The 22,888-nt window shown below is 42.6% G+C and overlaps 1 protein-coding gene across 5 annotated transcripts in view; it reads right to left on the bottom strand.

Moving 5' to 3' along the window:
• ANKHD1 (ankyrin repeat and KH domain containing 1) overlaps positions 1-22,171 on the bottom strand; it is a 136,044-nt gene extending 113,873 nt beyond the window's left edge. For 3 of the 5 annotated variants that reach the window (XM_055141321.1, XM_055141324.1, XM_055141320.1), the window contains exon 1: positions 21,713-22,148. In XM_055141321.1, the coding sequence (XP_054997296.1) occupies positions 21,713-22,003 (291 nt within the window). In that variant the 5' untranslated portion in view covers positions 22,004-22,148. Of the gene's footprint in view, positions 1-21,712 lie in introns of all 5 variants that reach the window. The other 2 variants (XM_055141322.1, XM_055141323.1) reach the window with 2 other exon arrangements.
• Between the last annotated feature and the right edge of the window lie 717 nt (positions 22,172-22,888).

Here is a 22,888-nt window from a genome sequence, read left to right on the forward strand (position 1 = left end):
GCACCAGTAATGTCTCCATTGTGAGACTTGTTTTTACTGTTTTTGGCATATCGAATACAGATGGGTAGCGTACCAGGCTCTTCCATGCGGGCGGAATACTCTCGGTAACTTGCCGGGCTCTCCGAGAGGAACAGAGGAACGGAGGAATCAAACCTGGGTCAGCCATGTGCAAGGCAAATGCCCTAAGCTGGGTAAGGCACTTGCCTTGCATGTGGCCAACCCAGGTTTGATTCTAGGCATCCCATATGGTCCCCTGAGCACTGACAAAAGCAACCCCTGAGCACCAAGCCAGGAGTAGCCCTTTAGAACCACCAGATGTGGGCCACCCAAAAAATTAATCCAGACAATCAAGTAAAACTAATAAGGCACTATAGATTCTATAGATGACAAGACATGGAAACAGAGAAAGAAATGATTAATTTCTATTGGAAAAGAAACGAAGAAAATCATTATGAAACTGAAACAAGAAGAAATCCAACAGTCTAGGAAAGAGAGACAGTAGTGACCACAGCAATGTAGTGTAGTAGTTTTACTACATTGACTTTAGAGTTCAAGATATTTTAGTTTAAATTGTGGATATATGATTACTAAATGTACAACTTCGTGTACCTAACTAAATGCCTCAGCTTCAGTTTCTTCATCTGTAAGTTGGAAATGCCAACATTTTCTTCTTAGATGTAAAGCTTGAGACTATATAGGTATGGGTGTAGAGACACAGTAAGTACAGCAGGCAGGGCACTTCCCATGCATGTGGCTGACCTGCGTTCAATTCCCAGAATTCCACATGGCTCACGCAAGCACCACGAATACTGATCCCTAATGCAAAACACTGCTGGGTGTGGCCCTCCCTCTACCCCCAACAAAAGAGACTATATATTTGGCCAGGCAGAAAATAAGCACTCAACATAAAGTAGCTATTATGATTCTTTAAGTTGTAGTAGCAAACATATCAATACATAAAATAGCTTAATATGAGAACTACAACAATTTGGTATATCTTAAAAAGCAAGTAGTGTATAACACAGACCTGAAAAGGAAGCCAATTCTGAATAACCTTGTATGCCATACCAAGGAATTTGGACTTATTCTTTTTCTAAAGACTGAGAAAGCTGGAGCCAGGGAAGTGCTTTGCATTTGTGAGGCCCTGGGTCTAGTTTTCAGGAACTGAAATTTTTCCTTAAAATGGGAAAAAGCCTGGAAACATATCAGTGGCTTAAGTGCCTGCCTTGCAAGCATGAATCTGAGAATCCCATATCCTGTGCCACTCACATAGGCGCAGTGCAATCCTGGCACTTCACTTTTGTGATCCCCTAGGGGAACATGTTACAGCTGCGCCACAGTTGTGTGCATGCACCACAAACAAAGGGTATGACCCAAAACCCAACTCACACCCCTGCAACCCTCAAAAAAAAACTAAGACCCTATAAGCAACCCTATAAGCAACATTTAAGATTTTTATTTTTTGCAATTTAATCATATAGATGGTAACACTGATATGGTAAAACAAAACATATATTAAACACTGAATTCACAGTGTCTAATTGCAATGCTTCATATTTTATTTCATTTATCCACATCTTTACTATTCTGGAAAAAAAGAAAATCTATCCAATTTCTTCTTGTAAACATTAAAATTACTCAAACAAATCATCTTCTTTAGATTATCTCCTCTCTGGGCATACTGGAGGCCAAGGTTTGATCCCCATGGGCCCCTGAGCACAGAGCTGGGAGTCATCACTCAGCACAGATAAATGTGGTCCAAAAACAACAACTCCCACAAAAATAATATAAAAGGATTTATGGGCAAAAAATTTAAGCAGGCAAGGTGGGGGGTTAGGGAAGACATGGAAAGATAGTACAGAAGGTAAGGTGCTTGCCTGACCTCATTTCTAATCCCCAGCACCACATATGGTTGCTGGAGCACCACCAACAGTCACTCCTGAACACATGTGGCTCAAAAACCAAAAGGGGAAAAAAATATACCTCCTACTACTATGAGCTGATTCTTTGGCAAAAGGTTTAATTCAAGAGTTCCACATTTCTTCTACCTTCAGCCTATACACAAAATGGACAGAAATTTAAAGAGCTGGAATCTTAAGAAAAGGGTGAAGGACTTGTTAACATGCTATAAGAAATTCTGTAGTATCGGAAGGTGGGTGGGAATTCTGTTAAGTCTATATAAAAATAAGGCTATGAAAATAAGAATGCATCCAATAACCCAGAATAGCTTATCTTTTAAAAGGAACTTATATGGAAGACTTATAGTTTCCCAATTTCAAAACTTACTACAAGCTAAGTAATAAAGACAGTATGAAACTGGCAGAAAAAATATAGATCGGTGGAACCAAATACAAAAAACCACATTTACAGTGAATAGATATATGACAAGGATGTAGAGATAACTCAAAGAAGTCTTTTCAATAAAATGGTGCTGGAATTTCAATAAAATTTTCAATAACATGGTGCTGGAACAAGCGCCTATCTACAGTTCAAAAGATTGAAGTTGGCCTTCTACTTCACACTTAAAGAGAATTCATTAGCCTTAAGCGCATGCTTTTTTAAGTTCTGGGATCAACTTCCAGCACTGCATGATCCCTAACTACCAATCAAGCATCAAGCTAGGAGTAGCCTGAAGAGTATGGCCCCCAAATCAGAAAGAGGTAAAATGGGGTTGTGGTGCCACCAGTAGGCAGCCCGTATCTACAGGGCGAGCGCATTCAGCAGCCTGATGGTGCCATGCCTTCAGGCTTCCTGATACCCCAAAACTGCCTCTGTACCTATGGCAGGACCCCAACAACTTCGAGCCAAATTTCCCAAGAAATTAAACTGCCAAAAGTTAGGAATGTGGGAGCCATGCCCACAAACCACCTCCAGTTCAGCGTTACAAGCTCTTTTCAAAGAGCCATAAATAAATCTCCAAAGAAATAAAAAACCACAGTTAATCTTGTACCTATACAAGGCTGATCAGATCATGGTAAATCAGAATGGGGAAGATCAGCCTGGTGCCCGTGCAAGCAGAGCCCCCAGCAGCTTCCTGTTCCACAATCCAAAACAGCCGCCATGCTCTCAGCCAGACTCCACTATCTTTGGACAGACCTCACCAAGATATAATTTGCTGAAAATTCCAGTATGCGTGTTTTGTGACTGAAATCTCCAGGCTTTCTTGGAGTTGAGATGGGCTACTTTCCCCCACTTCCCAATACTCCTGGAAGCACTGGCAGTCACCCTTACGGACCAACTCCAGCACCACCATATCAGCTCCTCTACTGGCCTTGCTTTAGAGACCCATAAATAAATCTCGCAAGAAATCAAAAGCCGCAGTTAATCTCAGACCTCAACAAGGCTGAACAGACCAGGGTAAACCAGAGGTGGGTCAGCCTGGTAATCAACCACCCAAGCAGAACCCGGGCAGCCACTTGCTTCCACAATCCAGAATAGTCACCATGCCCCCGGCCAAGCTCTACCATCTCAGGACAGACCTCACGGAGATATAATCTGCTGAAAATTTGGGTATGCAGGTTTTGTGACTGATATCTCCAGGCTTTCTCAGGGTCGGGATGGGCTCCCGTACTTTCAAAAGCCTCAACAGTCACCGCCACAACCCAAAGCTGCCACCCAGTTAGAAAAAGTACTCCAGCCTTACCTCCCCGATCAAAATACTGAACAAACATGGTGACCTTTTAGTTACCTGTATTGCAAACCATAATGCACAAAAGGAGAGAGAGAGAGAAGAAAAGTGCCTGCCATAGAGGCAAGGCTGGGCGAGTGAGGGGGGTGTTGGAGGATGATGATAGTTAATAGGGGACATTGGTGGTGGGAACAGGATGGTGGTGGAAGGATGGGTTTTGGATCATTGTAGACTGAAACCCAATCATCAGCAACTTTATAATGGTCTATCTCACAGACATTTAATGAAAAAAAATTTTAATAAAAAAAAAACTAAAATGAAACAATACAAATTAACTCAAAGGGCTGAGTGCATGTTTTACATGAAGGAGCCTGGGTTTGATCCCTAGGACCACATAGCCCTTTCTCTTTATTTTCTTCTTTTGGTGAGAGGGGGCAGGGCGGGAAGGGTTGAGTCACACCCAGAGATGCTCAGGGATTAATCCTGACTTTGCATTTAGGAATCACTCCTGGGGATGTTCAGAAAATCATGAGATGCCAGAGATCGAACCCAGGTCAGCTGTGTGCAAGGCAAGCACTTTACCCATGTATTATCTCTCCAGCCCCTTTAAACATTTTTAAATGTTTCAGGGGCCACACCCAGCAGTGTTCAAGGGTTATTTCTGGCTCTGCACTCAGGAATCACACCTGGCAATACTCAGGAGACCAGAGGAGGATTGAATCTGGGTTCACCTCATGCAAGGCAAAAAAAACCTCCTATCCACTGTACTATCTCTCCTGCTCTCCAAATGATTCTCTTAACCCTGCAAGGACTCACCTTGAACACAGCTGGTAATAGGCCTGAGCACTGTTATAAGGTATGGCCCAAAAACAGAAGGAAAAAAATTATTCAAAAATGGATCAAGAAACCTAAATGTACTATCTAAAATAAGACAGACATTAAACCTCTATAACCTCTTTAAAAATAAAGAAAAGGCAAATTGTTATAACCTTTGATTACAAATGGTTTCTTGGCACAGCTTCTAAAGCACACACAAAAAGCCCATGGATGATTCAGTTACAAAAGTAACTGCCTTGTAAGCCTGAGACTGTGAGTTGAATCCCAGGTGCAATTTATATGAGTTGAGCAAGGTATCCACAGCTCTGCTGTTTGGAACCCAAGGGGCAGCAATAGTATAATCTCCACAGTGTTGTGTGGGAGCACTGCAACAAAAGATGTACAAGCAAAGAATGCAATACCCAACATGCACGTGTGTGAGCACCACAGCAATCCACAGAGAACACTACAGTCAGAACGCATTAATAAGGTCATACACAAGGGTAACTAAAGATGTGTGACCCACAGTGAGCACCTAAGCTGAGTGTATGGATATCACACACACACACACACACACACACACACACACACACACACACACACACACACAAATGATCCCTGTCGAGTACCACACTAAGAGTACACAATTAAACCTGTGGGACCCCTGGAGATTTGCAACAAGGAAAAGAAATAAAAACAAAAAGAAAAGAGAAGGAAAACGAAAAAATTTAGGATAGGGAATTTTTTTTTTAAAGAAACAAATATAAAAGCATGCTTTCAAGAAAGGGGAGAGAACACAAAGGCCTGGAATACATACTTAGCCTGTTGAAGCCCCAGTTTGATTCCTGGCACAGTAGTCCCCCACAGCACTGACAGGTGTCCTCCAAAACCAAACCACAAAACAAAACAACAACAACAACAACCAGTACTTCATTAAATTTTTGAATAACAACACAAACATAAGAACACAAGTTACTGTATGTCTAAAACTCAACTATAAATAACTTTGTAAATTATGGAAAAAATAGTATTGTAAACCACAGATCTCAATAAAGTAATAAATTAAAAAAAAACAAAAAAAAGAAAGAAAACAAGTCAGGCTTTGAGAGATGCCTGTCTTGCATATGCTGGACCCAGGTTCAATTCCTAGCATCACTGAGCACTACAAGGAGTTATTTCTGAGTACATAGTCAGAAATAAACATCCCCAGGTGTGACCCAAAAACTAAAACAAAACAAAAAAAACCAAGAAAGTGGGCTGGAGCGATAGCACAGTGGGTAGGGTGTTTGCCTTGCACGCAGCCGACCCGGGTTCAATTCCCAGCATCCCATATGGTCCCCTGAACACCGCCAGGGGTAATTCCTGAGTGCAAAGCCAGGAGTAACCCCTGCGAATCGCCGGGTGTGACTCCCCCCCCAAAAAAAAACCCAAGAAAGTGAAGGAAGGTCCAGAGAAATAGCTCCAAAGGCTACAGCACATGCCTTGCATGCTGGAATCTGAGAACTATTATTAGGTGTGGCCCAAAAGAACAACAACAACAACAAAAAACAAGTGAAAAGATCTAGAAGAATAGCTCGTGGTTTAAAGTGCCTGTCCTGCAAGTATGAGCTCATAAGTTTGATCCCTGTTACACAAAAACTCAGAGAGATCCCAGCAGTTTTACTGTCTGGGTCTGCGACTCTACTGTCTGTGATCCCCAAGTGATTTCTAAACATACCACAGTCAGCTGTAAGTGAGTATCAAAACAAAGTCCTCTCTCAACTAAAACCTGTGAGCACTAGACAGGGAGCACCACAGTTAACACTAACAATTATGTCCAAGTATCACAACAAAAGTAATACAACCCTAAGTGAGCACTGCAGCTTAAAGTATGAGCACTACAACTAAATATGCAAGTACTACAGCTAGGGTGTGTACATAGCACAGCATCAACCACAAAGGAATGAGGGGAATCAAAAAAAAATAAATTGAAGAGGATCTGGTGCATATGCTGCCCGAGCCCATGTGCTACTTGTGCCCACATGGCTGAGCACATGTGTCACTCACATCTCCCCTCGAGATGTTTACTTTCAAGCTTCCATATCTAATGCTGGGATGTGTGCAGGGGCTCTCTACATCTTTGGAGAAGCCTGCAGTCTCTCTAGAATGCGTTAGTCTCTTTCACATTCTTTCCCTCCTCTTCCCCTTCCTAAAAACCTCCAAGTAAAAGTATGTTTTATTACACACACACACACACACACACTCTCTCACACAATTAGTGAAGAGGATCAGAGATATAGTTCATGAGTAAAGCCATGACATCTTCCATGCCCGAGCCAAGTATTTAATGCTTAGTACCCAAAGTAAATAAAAAAAAAAAATTGAAGACAGGTTACACTGTCTTCATGGAAAAAAAATACTTGCAAATCATGTATCTGACAATGGAATAGTACCCAGAATATATATATATATATGTGTGTGTATATATATACATATATGCATAGACATATACATATATGTATATATATATACACACACACATATATATATGGTGCTCAGGGCTTACTCCTCCTGGCTCTGTGTTCAGTGATCTTTGCTTGTGGTGCTTTAATCCTGGAAATTAAACTCAGGTCAGCTGCAAGCTTGACCCATTGTACCTCTCTGACCCCAGAATATATTTTCTAAAACTAGAACAAAACATAAAATTCAATTTAGAAAAAAATATAAAAACTAATAAACAGTTCCCCAAAGATTAGCATATTAAAAGACAAAAACCTCATTAGTCTAGAGGGAAATGCAAATCGCAAGGGGAAATGCAAATCACAAGGATATTATTCCAACTAACAGTACTCCACTTGCTATAACAAAATTAACAAAAATTGGCAGTAATAGGACTCTGTGGATAGGACTCTGGCTTTGCACACAAACGCCTGGGGTTTAATCCCCAGCATCCCATATGCCCCACCCCACCCCCACAGCACTATCAGGAGTGATTCCTGAGTACCAAGAGTAACCCCTGAGCACTGCCAGATGTGGCCCCCAAACAAAACAAACCAAAAAAAGTGAAAATAGCTCCAGGAGATAGTACAGAAAGTAAGACTTATGTGTAAGGGAATGGCAGCATGTGCCCTGAACACTGCCAGGAGTGATTCTTAAGCAGAGTTAGCTGTGAGAATCACAGGGTGTGATCCAAAACAAACAGTTAAAGAGTTCTATGACCTAGCATTCCACCACTGTGAATACAGACAAAAGAAATGTTCATGCAAAACTTGTAAAGAAACATTAGGTACAATAATTAATAATAGTCAAAATATGGGAGGGAGGTGGAGACTGGAGTAGGTAGGGTGTTTGTATTACATGCAGCCAACCCTGGGTATAATTCCTAGCACCCTATATGGTCCCCAGATCCCTCCAGGAGTGATCTCTTTAGCACAGAGCCAGAAGTAAGGACTGATCACCAACAGGTGTGGTCCAAATACAAAACAAAAAACAAAGGTGTGGGAGGCAGTGGTAGAGATAATCCAAATGTCATGAACCAATGAGAAAATAAAGCCCCAGGTTTGTATGATATATCCACAAAATTGAATACTATTCCAGTCAAGTACTGATCCTTAATAGGAAACTTAGAAAACTAAAAATTATCCTAAATGAAAGAAGTCAAACATAAAAGACTGCTTTTTATATGATTCCATTCTATTTTATAGAGTAGGCAAATTCAGAGTATAAACTAGTGATTACCTGGAGCTGCAGGGAATGGGGAATAGGAGGTGACTTCTAATGGTTTCACTAAGGGGAATGAAAATATTAAAGAGACAGTGATGTTTGCATAACTTAGCGAACACACTGAAAATCTCTATAATGTTAATGAGTGAATTTCATTTTAATGAGTGAATTATATTTTAGTTTTTAAAACTTTGGGTAATTATTTTGGGGGGAGGGAGGTCTTGGGGTCATATTCAGCTGTGTTCAGGACTTACTCCTGGCTCTGCATTTAGAGCAAGATCACTTCCAGTTGGGCTTAGGGGACCATATGGAGTGCAGGGATCCAACCAGGGTCAACCTCATCGAAGGCAAGCAACTTAATCCCTGTATTGGCTCCTGTATAATATTTAAAAGGGAAAATCGTAGAAATAGAGCATTAGAGTAATTGAGCTCTTAAATTTTATTGCTCTTGTTTTGGGGTCCACACCTGGAAGTGTTCAGGGGTTGCTTCCTGCAGTGTTCTGGAGACCATGAGATGCTGCGGCAGAACCTGCGCAGTCTGCATGCAGTGTGTGCTCTATCAATATTCCTCTCTTGGCCCCAAATCTTAAATTTAAAAAGATCAATTAGAACCTGAAAGCACTAAAAATTCAAAGTTTATACTCAAGGTACCAGCTGACAAAGTCAAATTCAGGTTTCTTTCCCCTTTTTTGTTTTACTTTTGGGTCATATCGAGCGTTTAGGACCCACCCCAGCTTGGTGGTTGGGGGTTGTTCCCCAACTTCCAACATGTGCTTCAGCCCTTTGAGCAATACCTGGCCCCAAACACAGTTTTATTTTGTTTTTGGGCCGGCCACACCCAGGTTTGCTTACTCCTGGCAGGGTTTGGGGAACGTATGTGGTGCCAGTTTTAAACCTGGATAAGCCACATGCAAAGTAGGCACCTTACTGGCTGTACTCTCTCTTCTGGCCCCCAAAGTCATATTTTTAAGAAGCCTATATAAGAATGCTTTCAACACTACTTCAATAAAAGAAATACTCATTAATCTAAGTCTAATAGTGATATAAATTGTTCCAAAACTGAATTCATCTCTAATTATATAAAGGGTTAAAAAAATCCTTGCTTAGAAATTGAAAGAAACACTAGGAAAAAACTAAGGAAAAAGCAGAAACTCATAAAAAGGGCTAGAGAGACGGTATAGGGTTTAGGGCCCTTGCTCTGCATGTGTTCAACCAAGATTCAATCCCCAGCACTGCATGGTCCCCCAAGCAGCAGCAGGTACACCTCAAATAGCACCCCACAATAAATAAATAAATAAATAAATAAATAAATAAATAAATAAATAAATAAATAAATCTTGCTCACAAAAGAACTGGAGATAGCTGAATGTACCAAACATATAACACATGCTTCACATGCAGTTTTTTTCTTTATTTGTTTGTTTTGTTTTGTTTGCAGCATCTGGGTTCAAACCCACCGCCTCATACACAAAGCTAAATTATCTACCACCAAACTACATTCCTAGTGTAGCTAGATACAATTTCTAGTATAATATAGTCTCCTGAACACTGGAGCTGGAAGTAGTCCTGCAGCACTGCTGAATGTGGCCTCCAAATACAACATAAAGTGCACGCGCGCGTGCGCGCGCACACACACACACACACACACACACACACTCAGAAAAAGTAGCACAAAAAAATACAAAACAACCAGGAAACAAAAACAGAATGGCAGTAAATAAGCCCCATAAAATCACCTTAATGTCAATTTTGGTCTAAACTCACCAATTAAAAGACAGAGTAGCTATATGAATTAAAATAAAGCAGAGGGGCCAGAGCAACAGTAGAGTGGGTAAGGCATTTGCCTTGCATGTGGCTGACCCGGGTTGGATCTCCAGCATCCCATCTAGTTCCCCGAGCACTACCAGGAGTAATTCCTAAAAGCAGAGACAGGAGTGACCACTGAGTATCGCTGGGTGTGAATCAAAGAGGAAAAATAAATAAATAAATAAATAAATAAATAAATAAATAAATAAATAAATAAATAAATAAAGCAGAATATGGGCCGGGAGAAGTAGTACAGAGGCTAAGGTACTTATCTTACATGTGGCACCACATGGTGTGAAAGCCAAAAACCAGTCCTGAACACAGTAGGTATGGCCATCACACACCCCTTCTGCCCCGAAGTAAAATCCACCTATAATTATGCATATAAGAAACACATCATGTATCAGTACAAACAGATTGGTAATAAAAAGCAAAAGAACAGGAAAAAAAGCAGGAACTGCTATACTGATACAGAATATATGCAACAGAATACTATTCAAATAATAAAAAAGAATAAGTGAGAACAACATCAAACAAGTGAAAGACAAATACAGAATTGTTTCAGACATGCCAGGAACATACATAATCAAAGCAAATCAACAGAAAAACACAACAAAAATAAGTCTAAGGAAGTGAAATACATGATGACCAAAGGGAAAGGGGCAGAGGGATGGGATGAATAGGTAGAGGAAATCATTTTGATAGTCTGATCGTCTGATGCACTAAAGCTGCAACTGATGCAACAAGCAGTTGATCAGGGCTTGATCCCTGACACTACCTAAGGTCCCCTGAGCACTGCCAGAAGTGATCGCTGAGTACCAAGCTTGGAGTTAAGACCTGAGCACAGCTACTATGGCTCAAAGCCAAGACGAAAAAAGTAAAAAAGAAAACCTTAAGCATTGTTCCTGGGAATGTAAAATGTTTTAGCTAAGCTAATGGCATAGCTAAGGGACATATTATAATAACACTTTGAAAAAATTAAAAATAGGGGGCTGGAGTGATAGCATATCAGGTAGGGCGTTAGCCTTGCACGAGGCCAACCCGGGTTCAAATCCCAGCATCCCATATGGTCCCCTGAGAACCGCCAGGAGTAATTCCTGAGTGCAAAACCAGGAGTAACCCCTGTGCATCGCCGGATGTGACCCAAAAAGCAAAAAAAAAAATTAAAAATAGAGTTACCATAAAATTCAGTAATCAATCCCAAAGAGCCTAAAGACAGAGCAATCCAAAGGTACATTAATAGATGAATGAATAAACAAAATGTGGTATATACATAAGGGATACAGCTTTTTAAAGGAATGAAATTCTGACATGTGCTACAATGTTGATGAAACTTGAGAACATTAAGCTAAATGAAGTCTCATAAGAAGATATTCTGTACAATTCTATTTATTTGAGAAAGTAGGCTAGTCAAATTCAGAGTTAAACTGTGACTGCTAAAAACTGGGAAGGGAGGAAGAGAACTATTTAATTGATACTGTGTTTAAGTTTGGGAAGACAAAAATTCTGAAGATGATGGTGCTTAATTGTAGTGACTCTTTACTTAATAGCACTGAACTTCGTACTTTAAAAACATGCAGGCACAGGTAGGAACATTAGAACAGCAGGTAGGCACCCAGATGTGCAACTCAGATTTGATCACTGGCACCTGTATGGTCTCCCAAGCTGGCCAGGCCTGCTCCCTGAGGTAAGAGCCAGGAATAAATCCGGGGCACCACCAGATGTAGCCCCAAAACAAAACAAAAGCTTTACATGCAATTTTACTTTCTCTTTCATTGAAGTTGATAGAAGATGAACTAGTCAATCATGAGGTGAATATTCTTCATTCACAGGAAATATACACGGATAGTATCAATAAGTTAGCACATACAATTTATGTTACAAATACAACATTGAAAATCCAATGCTACCCAGTTTGTCAAAGATGTGAATTGGGGTATATGCCTTCATCTTTAGTAGATGCTTTTTAAAAAATGAATAGCAAGGCAGAAGATCAATTAGGAAATTATATTGAAATAGTACTTATATCTGGGCTGAAGCGATAGCACAGAGGTTGGGCGTTCGCCTTTCATGTGGCCAACCCGTGTTCGATTCCTCCGCCCCTCTCGGAGAGCCCGGCAAGCTACTGAGAGTATGGAGCCCGCATGGCAGAGCCTGGCAAGCTACCTGTGCGTATTGGATATGCCAAAAACAGTAACAATAAGTCTCTCAATGAGACGTTACTGGTGCCCGCTCAATAAATCGATGATTTATTGATACCTATCTTCAGTGGGATGCCTTTATAGTCTTATGCTGATTTATAAGGCAGTCACCAATTTTATTAAATAACAAAGCTTTTTCCACAAGATCAACTATCTTATTCTAGTCTGAGATGAGAGATTTTTTAACACTACAAATTCACAAAACAATGTATCAGAAGTGAAGCCCTTAGGAGGCCCATGTAGCATATTAGATAAATCAGACCAAGAGTGAGAAGATACTATTTTCTACCAAAAGTTTTCTGCTGCAAATCATTGTGTGACTCTCGGCAAGTTACTGAGGTCCAGGGTTCCCAGTCTTTTTAGGCTTTATCCAGGATCCTAACATGACGTTTCTAATTTTCTATTTGTCAAGTACAGATATTTAAATTTTTTATTTCATAACAATGACATTATCTTAAAGATAGAAAAACAGCTTCATGAAAAATTCACTACGTCATCTTTACTTTTCTCATTTCATTTTATATCTATGACAACTCCAACAGGAGCAAGCATTCACTGGAGAAATAGCATTTGGTAACCAAAACCTGCCTGGTTTTTTTTTTTTTTGGGGGGGGGAGTTAAATAAAACAGCAAAATAGCAGCACAGCCTCAGAATTCAGTACTGAAATCAAATTTTTCCCACTTAGTAATTTTGTGACATGTTAACCATTTTTCTTTTGTATTTTGGTGTTTTGGATTCATTTCTCCAAGCCTATATTTATTCTTCTATAAAAATGAGATAATACCTACCTCAAAGGGGTGTGTTGAAATGTTAAACAAAATAACGAAAGTATCTAGATACGATACTGGCATATAATAACATTCAATAAATGGTAGAAGTTACCTAAAAATGAGATGAAACAGGATTATCACCATGATTCTATGACTTTATAGACAAGCAGCAGAAGAAAACTATTTAAGAAAAGAAATTATATAGCAGAATTATTTTCTTATAGCTTTGATTTTGTAAACTTAGCTAAAATTAGTAGATATAGTTAATTTTTTTTGTATTTGCTAAATCAATATTAATACTTTTTCTCTTTTGGTAGGGTGGATGGTGGGGAGGAGGGGTGTAAACCACATCCAGTGGTGCTCAGGACTCATTCCTGGTGGGGTTCAGAGGACTATATGGGATGTAGGGCATTGAACCCAGGTTGGCTTTGTACAAGGCAATTACCTTATCCACTGTGCTATCACTCAGACCCCAAATAATACTTTTTAAAAACTGCTTTGCTTGGCTGGAGAGATAGTACAGGTTAAGTCTTTGGTCACAGTCAACCCTAGTTCAATCCAGGGCATCATATGGATTCCTGAGTACCAATGGGCACGGCCTTAAAAAAAAAAAAAAAAAAAAAACCTGCTTTGCTACCTAGCAAAGTAACTTACTTTATTTATCTATCATTCAATAAGAAAGTCAGAAATAATTTTCACAAGTCATCTATTAAGTGCACTATCACTCTGCCATCTGATAGCTCAGAAAGGCAGATGCTTAAACTCATCTCCAATGCTTCATTCTTAAATGTTTTACTGTAACTAGATTCGATACCTAAATTTTTCTCATCATTACCATTTAAAAATCTCCTTTAAGTACTATGTCTTTATGCAACAATAAAAAATAAATAAGCATCTATATTTCCATCAAATAATTCTGAGAAGCCTAGAAGATGGTTTGGTGGTTTAAAGCACTTGACCAACAAGCACAAGGCCATGGTGTTCAAACCCCAGGACTCCATAACCTAGGCTCCCACATTACACTAAAAAAATTAAAAATAAAAAAAAAATTAAAAACAGAACAACAACAAAAAAACCCCGGGGACTGAAACAATAGTACAGTGGGTAAGGTGTTTGTCTTACACATAGCTGACCCAGGTTCAATCCTCAACATCCTCTAGCACCACCAGGAGTAATTACTGAGTGGAAAGCCAGGAGTAACCCCTAAGCATTGCCAGCCACCGGCAATGGCAATGTCACCCAAAAAGCCAAAAAAAAAAAAAATCCTTAAGTTATACATATATAAAACATTACAAGTGAGGACGGCAGAATATCTGAAAGCAAGACTTTTCACTGGACCACAAAAGATAGCTCAAAAGGCTAGAAGACACTCTATATGGGAAGCCAGTTTCCACCTCCAGCTTTATATGGTTTTCCTGGCACCACTGGGAGTTACCCCAAGCATCACTGGGAGTTACTCCTATAACCCCTGAGCACACCTCCAAAAACCCAGAAGGGTTTTAAATTGTATCTGCCTTTATAATGTTTAACTATATTTTAATGTAATAAAAATCAAAAGAAAACCCTACATAGTTTACTTCACAATTAGGTTTTCCTCACCCATCCTATCCCTAACCAACTCTCTAGATCCACCAGTCACATAACCATATTCATCAACACAACACTGTATATGTAAAGTCTTCAGGGCTTTTCATACTGAAATTTGTCCAAGATTGATACGCATGCAATAAGGTGACAAATTGTATTTTGGGGGTGTTTTGTTTTGGGGCCACACTCAGATGTGCTCAAGGTTTACTCCTGGCTTCGTACTCAGGGATCACTCCTGACTCCACGGGACCATAGGTGGTGCTGGAGATAGAAAGGGGGTCAGTAGTGCAAGGCAAGCACCTCCCCAGTTATACTATCCTATGGGCAATATTCTTACCCAGCACGCAATATGTAACAAACTGTTACTGTAATAATACTTAACATGAAACAAGGTTGTAGCTCCCTGACAAGACTTAGCAGGCCTCATTACCTATGACACACTGCATTCTATACCCAACTCAAAAAAAAAGTAGTAAATATAGCTTTTCCTTCAATAAACATTTCCAATGTTTCCAAAACTAGCTCACTAGAATATAGTTATTTTTACTGTTATCATTGCATAACAATTTATAGGCGAAAGCCCTCTCCACTTGAAAAAAGATAAAAGCTCATTTATGGGACCAGACCAACAGTACAGCAATAGGATGCTTGCCTTTGCATACAGCTGACCTGGGTTCTATCCCAGGCACTGCATATGGACTCAAGCCAACCAGGACTGATCCCTGAGTGCAGAGCCAGGATGGGCATGGCCCAACAAACCAACCAACCAAAAGATACAAGCTTAAATTCATTTTCATTAACAATTTTTTTCAAAAATACTAGAGCATTCTAGACCAGAACCATAGTGTAGCAAGTAGGGCACTTGCCTTCCATGCAGTAGTCCCAGGATGGCTTGCTGGCACCCCATAAAGTCCCCTGAGCACCACCAGGAGTGATTTCTGAGTGCAAAGCCAGAAGTAACTCCTTACTCCTGCCAGATGTGGCCCAAACACAAACGCACGCACGCACGCACGCACGCACGCACGCACGCACGCATTTTAAAAGAAAGTTTTCCCAAATGGCAAGTTTACCATAGAAACCTTACAGCATTAAACCTTTCAGGAACCTCTTTCTCTCATTCAGGTTATGCGCACAAGTCTTGAGATGCTATTAAAAGGAGTGACTCACCTTGTTTACCTGAAGTCTGAATACAGAGTATTCATGGCAAAATTGCCATCCCTGTCGATAACAGGACCTCCAAACCAGTGGTTCTCAAACAGGGGTGACTTTGATCCCAGAAAATATTTGTAAAGTATGGAGACATTTTTGGTGGTCACTACAGAGGGGGAGGGCTGTCCCACTGGCAAATCTAATAGGTAAAAGCCAGAGATGCTTGAAGCATGAGAACCCCTCAGGAAATAATTACTTGGATCAAAAATATAAGTATGTTGCTGCTGAAAAACTTCACTCTAGATTACAGACCATGAGTAACCCTAAAGGAAATAATTAACTTCTCTGCTGCCAGTGCTTTTACTGGTGGGGGGGAGGGAGGATTTTTTTTTTAATTCCCAGGGGCCAGAAATAGTTTGGGGGGAGTGAGGGGAGGGAGACCAATAGCACAGTGAGTAGGGCTTTTGCCTTCCACATGGCCGACCCAAGTTTAATCTCCAGGATCTCATATGGTCCCCCGAGCACTGCCAGGAGTAATTCCTGAGTGCAGAGCCAGGAGTAACCCCTGAGCATCACGGAGTGTGAACCCCCTCCAAAAATAAGGAGAAGAGAGGCTGGAGCGATAGCACAGCGGGTAGGGCGTTTACCTTGCACGCGGCCGACCTGGGTTCGATCCCCAGCATCCCATATGGTCCCCTGAGCACCGCCAGGAGTAACTCCTGAGTGCAAAGCCAGGAGTAACCCCTGTGCATCACCAGGTGAGACCCAAAAAGCAAAAAAAAATAAAATAAAATAAGGAGAAGAAATAAAACAGAGGTTAAGATGCTTGTCTTATATGTGTCCAACTCCAGCACCACATAGGTTCCCTTTAACATCCAGGAGTGATCCCTCCTGAGCACAATCAGGTGTATCACTCCCCTGGAGGGGTGGGAGGGAATATATATATATATATATATACACACACACACACATATGTATATATATACATATATTTTACTGGTGGGGGGGATTTTATTTTTCTTAATTCCCAGGGGCCAGAAATAGCTTGGGAGGAGTGAAGGGAGGGAGACCAATAGCACAGTAAGTAGGGCTTTTGCCTTCCACATGGCTGACCCAAGTTCAATCTCCAGGATCTCATACAGTCCCCCAAGCTCTGCCAGGAGTAATTCTGAGTATACATATATATATATATATTCCCTAGAAATTTTTCTACTATAAATGTACCTGTCTCAAGGGGAAAAAATCTCAAAATGATATGAAAGCTGTATTTTTGTATTATTTTCAAAGTGTGTTTATAGGAACATATATATATACATATATATATACACACACACATATATATACATAAGGAGAGATAGCAGAGCAGGTAGGATATTTGCCTTGCACATGGCTAACCCGGGTTCGATTCCTTTGTCCCTCTTGGAGAGCCCCGAAAGCTACTGAGTATCCCGCCCGCACGGCAGAGCCTGGCAAGCTACCCGTGGCATATTCAATATGCCAAAAAACAGTAACAAGTCTCACAGTGAGACATTACTGGTGCCCGCAAATCAATGAACAACGGGACAATAGTGCTACAGTGCATAAATCTGGAAATTCTGAAAGAAAAGTTTTAATATTGGTTATCTCTGAAGAGAGATTTGAAAGGTCAGTAACTGTGAACTAGAGAGATAGTACAAGGGTTAAGGTGCTTGCCTTGCATGTAATTAACCATGCATATGATCTCTCAAGCACCACCAGAAGTGATCCCTGAGCTCAGAGCCAGGAGTAAGCCCTGTACAATTCTAAATGTGGCCCAAAAACAAACAAACAGAAAGGGTCAGTCATGGTGAGGAAGATTTACTTTTCACTTTATACCTACTCTCTATACTGTTGAATTTTTCACCATGAAAGCATATTACTTTTATAATTTCTAAAGGAGGATGTCACACATATATACATTATATGCATATACTCTTTGTTTTTTTTTCTTTGTTTTTGGGTCACACCCGGTGATGCACAGGGGTCACTCCTGGCTCATGTACTCAGGAATTACTCCTGGCGGTGTTTGGGGGACCATATGGGATGCTGGGATTCGAACCCGGGTTGGCCGCGTGCAAGGCAAATGCCCTACCCACTGTGCTATTGCTCCAGCCCCGCATATACTCTTTTGTTTGCTTGGTTGGTTTTGGCTTTTGGGTCACACCAAGAGGTGCGCTCAGGGATCACTCCTGGCAGGCTTAGAGAACCACATGTGGTGCTGGGGACTGAACCTGGGTCAGCCGTGGCCACATGCAAAGCAAATGCCCTACCTGCTATACTATCTCTCCAGCCTTGCATACATTATTTAAAATAGGAAAACTGTCATCATAAACCTCCCCCAAAGTCCTTTCTTTCCTTTTCATTTACTTTTTTTCTTTTTAAAGACTCAGAGATCAAATTGAGGACCTACAAATGCAAGGCAAGTACTTTTCTTTTTTTTTTTTTTTTTTTGCTTTTTGGGTCACACCTGGCGATGCACAGGGGTTACTCCTGGCTCTGCACTCAGGAATTACCCCTGGCCGTGCTCAGGGGACCATATGGGATGCTGGGATTTGAACCCGGGTCGGCCGCATGCAAGGCAAACGCCCTACCCGCTGTGCTATCTCTCCAGCCCCGGCAAGTACTTTTCTTATAAGAAATATCCCCAACCCCCTAAATTAACAACTCTCAACTTGACACCTATTCTAAAGAATGCATACATTTTGATAGGATCCTAGAACAAAGACTTGTTTCTTTTTTGCCTTTTTTTTTTTTTGTTCTGACACCGAATGGTGTTCAGGACTTACTCCTGCTCTGTGTTCAGGGATCACTCCAGGCAGGTCTCGGGGACCATAGGGTGTCAGGGATTGAACCCCAGGTCGGCTGCATGCAAGGCAAGCTCCCTAAATACTGTTCAGTGTGCCTAAGGAAATTACATACAAAATAAATATGTACCAAATGCTTAAAACAACAAGAATCAAAGATCCCAAATGGTGACAGTTCTTAAAATAGCACAATCCTAATACTAAAAATTTATGAAAACATACAAACTTCTTCCTCAAACTAAAAGAGCTTTTGACTTAGTCAACAAATTTCTCAGTTTTTGGCTCTGATAATGCACGAAGGTCCCATGTATACCAAATACATAAGACTTTAATTCTAGAACAAATACACATTTCTTACCCCACTTCTCACCTACTCTTGCCCCATTCTGGGAACAAAACAAACTTCACTCTCAAACTACAAACCAACTCATCATCCCTCTGATGCCTAGATCTAAAAAAGATTAAAAAGAGAGAGAGAGTGTGTGTGTGTTTAGTATTAGTCATCAAATGCTAGTTGGGTGAGTGGTTTTTGAAGATATTATATGGTCACCTCATACAGCAAATTCTAAAGAAGTAATATGGAAAAGGCCTACTTCTCCTATCAATGAGAAAAGAGAAAGGCAAGAAATTTTCTGGGGCAAAGTATAAAGGCATAGACCATACCCTGCCATGCATAAAATACAGCAGAGATACTCAAAAGAAGTTCTTGTCCATGTGATATGAGAGAAACAAAATATAACATCAAACCTCCCTGCAATATGGCTCAGTGGCAAAGCACATGCCTCACATTTATAAAACTCTGAATGCCAATCCCTAGCATTCCCCACCCAGGGAGTTTAAAAAAAAAAAAACAAACACGTGCTTTTGCCATAGGTTGCAAATGAATCTATACATACAAGCATCATCTTGGATTAAGTTAATCTGTGAGGAGGGGTCAGAGAGAGAGTTCAAGGGGTAAGATCATGCTTTGCAGGAGGAGGCCCAAGGTTCAATCCCCAGCACTGCCTGCTCTTTCAGTACCTCGAGGGGCAACTCCCACAAGATTGAACTGAGGGTAGCCCCAAAGGACAGCTGAGTTTGACTCTAAAACAAACAAGCAAAATTGTCTGTGGACATCCTAAAAACCTCCATTACAAAAGGAATATATATAAAATATACAAATCTTTCTTAAGCATAGAAAACTTAAGTAAACAGGAGAATAAGGGGTTCTACCATTAGACCTAAGTGAGTGGAGAGCATAAATAACCTTTGTGAAACATCTAAATAGCTTTAACCACATAGTGTGGAAACTCCAAATGAAACTGTGTCTGTTTCATGTGTGTGTGCATGTAGATAAGCTTCACAGAAATGGTACTACAAATGCACATTTCATACCTCATGGGCCCAAAGGGAGATTTATGACTTTGAAGGCTCACCAGCACTCTACCTCTAAAGGAATTTAAGACTACTACTTATGTAAAAGCAAATGAGTAATCTTTCCTCTTACCTATGACAATTATGTAAAACTGGTCCAGAAAAATCACATATAAAATATTTATACCATATTTAGACCAAAACAAACCTTTTCAGTCTCTCACAGGATTCTGAGAAAAACAAGCTCTAATATTTAGGATCTAAAGATATTCCCATTTTATTTATTAAATATACATGAGCTCTAAGGCTGGAGAGACAGTGCAGGCAGTAAGTCACTTGCCTTGCATGCAGCTGCCAGGTAACCCTGGTCCAGTCCCCAGCACCACTTCCTCCACCCACCCTGTGCACAACCAGTGGTCACTTCCGATCAGGCCAAAAGTAGCCCCTGGGCACAAGGGCCACATATGACCCCCACACACTCCCCCTCCCCCCCAAAAAAGGTACATGTGCTCTAGGTCTATTTCTCTTATCAATTCTTAAATTCTTACTGAAAGGTTAAAGAAAACTTTCCAGAAACCCAAGACTGGAGATAGTCTAGACTCTCCATAACTGCCTACTTGAAAAAATCCTGGCCCACCTTGACTTAAATGTTATTTCTCTCTGTGAAATTCCAAGATAATGGAATTATCTATCTTGGATAGATAATTCAAGGGACTATCTTGCAACCAAAGCAAAATGTTGGGGTCAGAATGTATTGTGGCTTTAGAATGAAAGAACTCCAATTCAGATCTAGAATAGCAAGACAGTGCAGAGAATACACTGTTGTAGTCTGCAACTCACAAATGGTTTTTTCTTATTCCTTCCGAATAAAACACCCAGGACAGTTGCCCACACATAGAAATTCTTGTACTTTAGCTCCAAGATCAGAGGTTAAAATACTGGTCATAGGGATGAACGAGACACCTTAGAACCAAAATAGAACATTCCCAACAGAGAACAATCACAGGATCAAACTATGACCAAGTTACAGCCCAGGCGGGAGGGGGGAGAAATTCATCTATGAAATATCTCCTTTTTTCATACATTGCAAAAAAGGAGATGGATGATGCCTATCATCCTAAATTGCTCAGACTTTAAAGACCACAGTACACACAGCATAGAGTGGAAAGAAATTAACCTGATAACGAATTCGCATCCCCTTCCCGAGGTGACCATGGAGCTGGGGGCTGGGGGAGTGTGGACTCGTTTTCTCCAACTCTCCAAGCTCCAAATGTCCAGGGTTCTACTCTCCAGTTATTCTGAAGCTCAAAGATGCTTGGGAACTTCCTTTTCCTGTCCAACTTCACTAGAGGGCCTAGGTGCAAGTCCCACGTGACTGCCCCCGGCAAAAGCAAGGACCTCCCCAATATTCCCTGCCTCAAACTAAAGGGAAGATTTACGATCCCCTCCTTAGATACACGGCCCAGGAATGCGTGCCCATTAACACCCCCCCCCCTCATTTTTGGGGAGCGGCCGGGGGAGACAGGCTCCCCGCGCCCGCGCCTCTCGCGCGCTCTCAGTACCAAGGGCAGGGACTCCGGCAAGACCCCGCCCCCCCAACTCCACAGCGGGGTGGGCGGGCGGGAGCCTGCGGAGTCCCAGTTCCCGCGCGAAGCTCTGAGACCAAAGGACTCCCCATTGTGGGTCTCCAGAGGGTGACGGGAGCCGGGCCGGCGCGAGGCGCGGGGCTGAAGCGTGAGCCGAGGGCGCACTAGGCCCGCCGCGCCGCCGCCATGGGGCCGGCCGCTGTCAGAGCCCGACACCGCCCGGGCCAGCGGCCGGCCCGGCGCGAATCCACGCTTCCCGATCGGTGGCAGACGCGGGTCCTGAAGCCGTACCTCGGACACCTCGTCCTCGTCGCTGCCCGAGGCACCACCACCACCTCCGGTCCTCAGCACGGCAGCCGCCAACTTGAAATCCAGCGTCGCGTCCCCTCCACCCGCGCCGCTGCTGCCGCCACCGACTCCCGGCGCGGGCCCAGCCTCCCCAAAGAGTCTCACAGTGCGGATCCCCAGCCCGACCCCTCCCGGCGGAGGCGGCTCCGAGGCCCCAGCTGGGGCGGATCGCGGAGCCACCGAGTCCAAGTCCTCCTCAAAGGAGGTGCCGCCGCCTCCGCCGTCGGTCAGCATGGTTCGCACGCGGAGACGCTGCCGAGTCACTCGCGGCCACCGCCGCCGCCGCCGATCCCGGGAACGAGAGGAACAGCAGGAGGAAGAAGCGTCTCCTTCCCCCCGTCCCAGCAGCGCCACCAACTTCTCACTGCCTAACCTGCTGTCTCCCGCCCCCCGCACTCGCCACTGGCTGCTGCTTCCCAGCGCCTGCAGATCATTGGTCAAAGGAACCCGTCGCTCAAGCTCGTCGTCACGCGCCGCTCGCTGGCTCGAGGCCCCCAAGCTGCGTTGACCCGCGCAGGCCTAGGCGGTTGCGAACACCCGCCTCTTACCCCCCGCGCGCCGACTTCCGGTCCTTTCCTGTGTCTATTGGCCAAGCTCCCTGACTAGCGCGTCACGACCTTAAAGTGGATTAGTTGGCCTTGTGGTCAGTCATCGTGACCCCTGACAATGGAAGACTTCATTGGCGCCAGGAAGTGTCGGTCACTTTGTCACAGGACGTCGCGTGGTACAATTGGCCGGTTAGAGCCCCTTCACCCCGCCCCCATCTGAGGTGACGGGAAAGGGTTGGGGAATTTCCACTTCTGATTAAAAAGAAGGCTGAGGTGATGACCTGCCAGAATTGGTGATAGCTGGAGTAGAATTCACTCTGCTCCGGGTGAGGCTTATTCCGTCAAGGAAGCCAGAGACGCGGAAGCAGCGCCGCTCCCACCTGTCGCTCTCCCCCTGCCGCGGACCGGGGCCGGAGAATTGCCGCCCGGGGATTGGAGGAGAGAAGCAATCTGTCTCGGCGGGGCTCCTCCTTCTGCCCGTCGCTGGTTGGACAAGCGGAGCGTCAGTCACTCGGGAGGGCGCCACCTCTGGGACAGGTGAGGCGGCGTAACCTCCCGGCCTCTGACTCTT

The sequence above is a fragment of the Sorex araneus genome, chromosome 6 (genome assembly GCF_027595985.1).
Source record: "Sorex araneus isolate mSorAra2 chromosome 6, mSorAra2.pri, whole genome shotgun sequence".
NCBI lineage: Eukaryota > Metazoa > Chordata > Mammalia > Eulipotyphla > Soricidae > Sorex > Sorex araneus.